The sequence below is a fragment of the Pinus tabuliformis genome, chromosome 9, assembly GCF_031772625.1.
Source record: "Pinus tabuliformis cultivar Carrire ecotype Pingquan chromosome 9, CPIR1, whole genome shotgun sequence".
NCBI lineage: Eukaryota > Viridiplantae > Streptophyta > Pinopsida > Pinales > Pinaceae > Pinus > Pinus tabuliformis.
The window spans coordinates 104,712,682-104,715,391 of record NC_142307.1 but is presented as its reverse complement, the minus strand read 5'-3'; the positions used below and the strand labels follow the sequence as shown (position 1 = coordinate 104,715,391).

Below are 2,710 nucleotides of genomic sequence, written 5' to 3'. Positions count from 1 at the left end.
CCAGTAATTCCAACTAATTCCTCCGGTAGAGAAAATTGCACCGCCCAAAAATATATAGAATAATTAAACTACGGCATTACTATGACTATCCATTGACTAGGTCATTCATATACCGGATCACTTATTTTCTCTTCCCAAACAGTCCAAATTCATCCAGCTCGGCCATCAAATCCACGGCCTTCTCAGCACTTTCACCTCAATGTCGTGTCCACGACTCCAACATGAATTTTGAGGTATCCTGATGCGTAGTTGAAAATGCTTGAATCCAACCAACCCAAACTAACTTATTTAATTCGGAACAATCGAGTCTAAGATTTGCAGATTCTTATTGTGAAACTCCTCGTAATGGGGTCTGTGAGATCCAGCGCTTTTCTTGCGTCGACCCTTTTTCTTATAATTAGCATGCATTCCTTTCATCCAATTATTCATGCATCCGAACTGAAAGTAGGTGTGCCTTGGAAGACGGAGTTCACTGAATTCGTTTCGGTTGGAACAAAATTCACGGCCAATGGAACAAACATCACGGGCGCGGATGCAACAAACATCACGGGATTCTGCGTGAAGGTGTTTGAAGCGGCCATCAAAACTCTCAATTACTCCGTCCATTACATCCCAGTCGGAGATGGAATTACTGAGCCTAACTACGATGATCTTGTTGGAAACATTACATTAGGGGTATTCAAATCTGGTGTTTCTGTTGTTAGTAATAGTCAGCAACTCAAAAATAAATAAATTCTGTAACTCATACATTGTCAGATCGTTCATGTAATCAACATCTTTATTCCTATGAATTTCCATGCAGAAATTTGATGCAGTGGTAGGGGACGTTACCATCACAGCAGCACGAGCTCAAAAAGTACTGTTTACACAGGCTGTCTTAGATGCTGGTCTAGTAGCAGTAGTCCGACTCAGGAACGAAGATAACATTCGTTCTGGATTTTCATTTCTGAAGCCTTTCAGCGCTGGAATGTGGTTACTAACACTCGGCTTCTTCATTACTGTAGCCTTGGTGCTCTATATTTTAGAGCGCAGAAGGAATTCAGGTAGCAGGCAATTTGGAAACATAGTATGGTAAGAAAAAACTTTGATGCCACGGCCTATCACTATCCCTAATAGTTAGAATTCCAATTATCAAAGGCAACTAACTATATAGGGAATCCAATACACATCCCTTAAATAATATAGCAATCTCTCGTTATGTGCAGGTTTAGTTTTTCGACTTTGATCACAAATCAGAGTAAGTTGCTCTCTTTCTAAGTTTTAACATCTCCAGTTCTCTGATTGAACTTCTTTTCACTGTGTGAGGAACGTGTAAACTAATGAAAGTTTATGATGCGAATACTACTGAACAGATGATATTAAGACTGTAATGGGGCGCATAGTTGTTATAGCATGGCTTTTTGTTACGGGAACTCTGTACTCGTGCTATACGGCGAATTTCTCGGCTCTTCTAACAGCCCCACGTTTGGAACCAACACTTAGCGACTTCCAGAGTGTGGTGGCGAGCAGGGTTAATATTGGGTTCCAACAAGGGTCCTTCGCCGAAACACAGTTGAGAGAATACTTCAAAATTGATGGGCGCAGACTAAAACCTTTAAACAAAGAAGAGGAATATTTTAATGCTTTGTCTACTGGTAAGGTGGGTGCCATCCTAGACGAACGTCCATACATGGAATCCCTAGTGGCAAAACATTGCAATATGCTCACCTTTGCTGGAAAATCGTTCACCACTCAAAACTGGGGATTTGTAAGTGATGCCACTGTAATTTGATTTCAGCTAAAAGCATTCAAACATCCACTACGGAACTTACTATTCATAATGTTCAGTCCTTTCTAATTTATGGTTTTTTTAATCTAATCTCATTGATATCGCTTGCTTCTGTGCAGGCGTTTAGTCTCACGCATGAGAAATTGGCAGAGAATATTTCTAACATAATACTCGAATTAGCAGACAATGGCACACTCGATGTTTTACGAAGAGAATGGTTGCCATATTACCATGAGGATTGCAGTGGATATACTCCGCCGGAATCCGGCCAAATTCAGGTTGACAGTGTGTGGGGTCTTTTTGTCGTATCAGGATTGGTTACAGTTGTAGCATTATTGATTTACCTGACGCGATGGAAATGGAACGCTTCAAAAGTAGCCCCACAAACTGTTCTCCCAGACTCATCCGCCCATGTAGAAGGCTTGGAACTGTAGCATAACTATGTGGCTACGTCCACATTAATCTCTCTTTTTCTCCAACCATGTCCTTCTGTGTTGAAAGAGTTGTTTTCTTGATCATGGAGCAAAGGGCCAAGTTGAAGACTAGTTGCTATTATTTTAGTGTGACCATGGTATTTAATGATTGTGACCGTTTGTAATTCAATGTTATTCTGTATATGATATACTTGTGTCTGATTTTTCCAATATAATATACTTGTCTCTGATTTTTCCATTAGGTTTTGACAACTTTCATGGGACTTTGATTCATAATTTAATTTTTATCTATCTCATGTGAGTGGATTTTATTATTTGATTTTTACTTAGAATGTTTTGTTTTTACATTTGAATTTATATATGTTACAAGTTCCTGTAATCGAAATATCTGTCATAAAGTAATATTTTAATTCATTTTAAAATGTTACAAGTTCCTGTAATCGAAATATCTGTCATAAAGTAATATTTTAATTCATTTTAAAGGATAAAGTAATATTTTAATTTATTT

The 2,710-nt window shown here is 38.4% G+C and overlaps 1 protein-coding gene across 1 annotated transcript; it reads left to right on the top strand.

Annotated features, from left to right (window-relative positions):
• The first annotated feature begins 345 nt into the window (after positions 1–345).
• LOC149147294 (glutamate receptor 3.1-like) lies at positions 346–2,202 on the top strand. Its single transcript, XM_089441789.1, has 5 exons — positions 346–699; positions 803–1,071; positions 1,206–1,237; positions 1,353–1,747; positions 1,888–2,202. Exons 1-5 carry the CDS (start codon positions 346–348, stop codon positions 2,200–2,202), a joined length of 1,365 nt encoding a protein of 454 aa, XP_089297915.1.
• The last annotated feature ends 508 nt before the right edge of the window (positions 2,203–2,710 follow it).

What these genes read in the sequence shown, in the direction of transcription:
- LOC149147294 (XM_089441789.1), top strand. Translation starts at nt 346, where the DNA reads ATGGGGTCTGTGAGATCCAGCGCTTTTCTTGCGTCGACCCTTTTTCTT. An exon ending in CAATTTGGAAACATAGTATG is followed by an intron (nt 1,072 to 1,205) that starts GTAAGAAAAAAC and finishes CGTTATGTGCAG; the next exon opens with GTTTAGTTTTTCGACTTTGA. An exon ending in GACTTTGATCACAAATCAGA is followed by an intron (nt 1,238 to 1,352) that starts GTAAGTTGCTCT and finishes ACTACTGAACAG; the next exon opens with ATGATATTAAGACTGTAATG.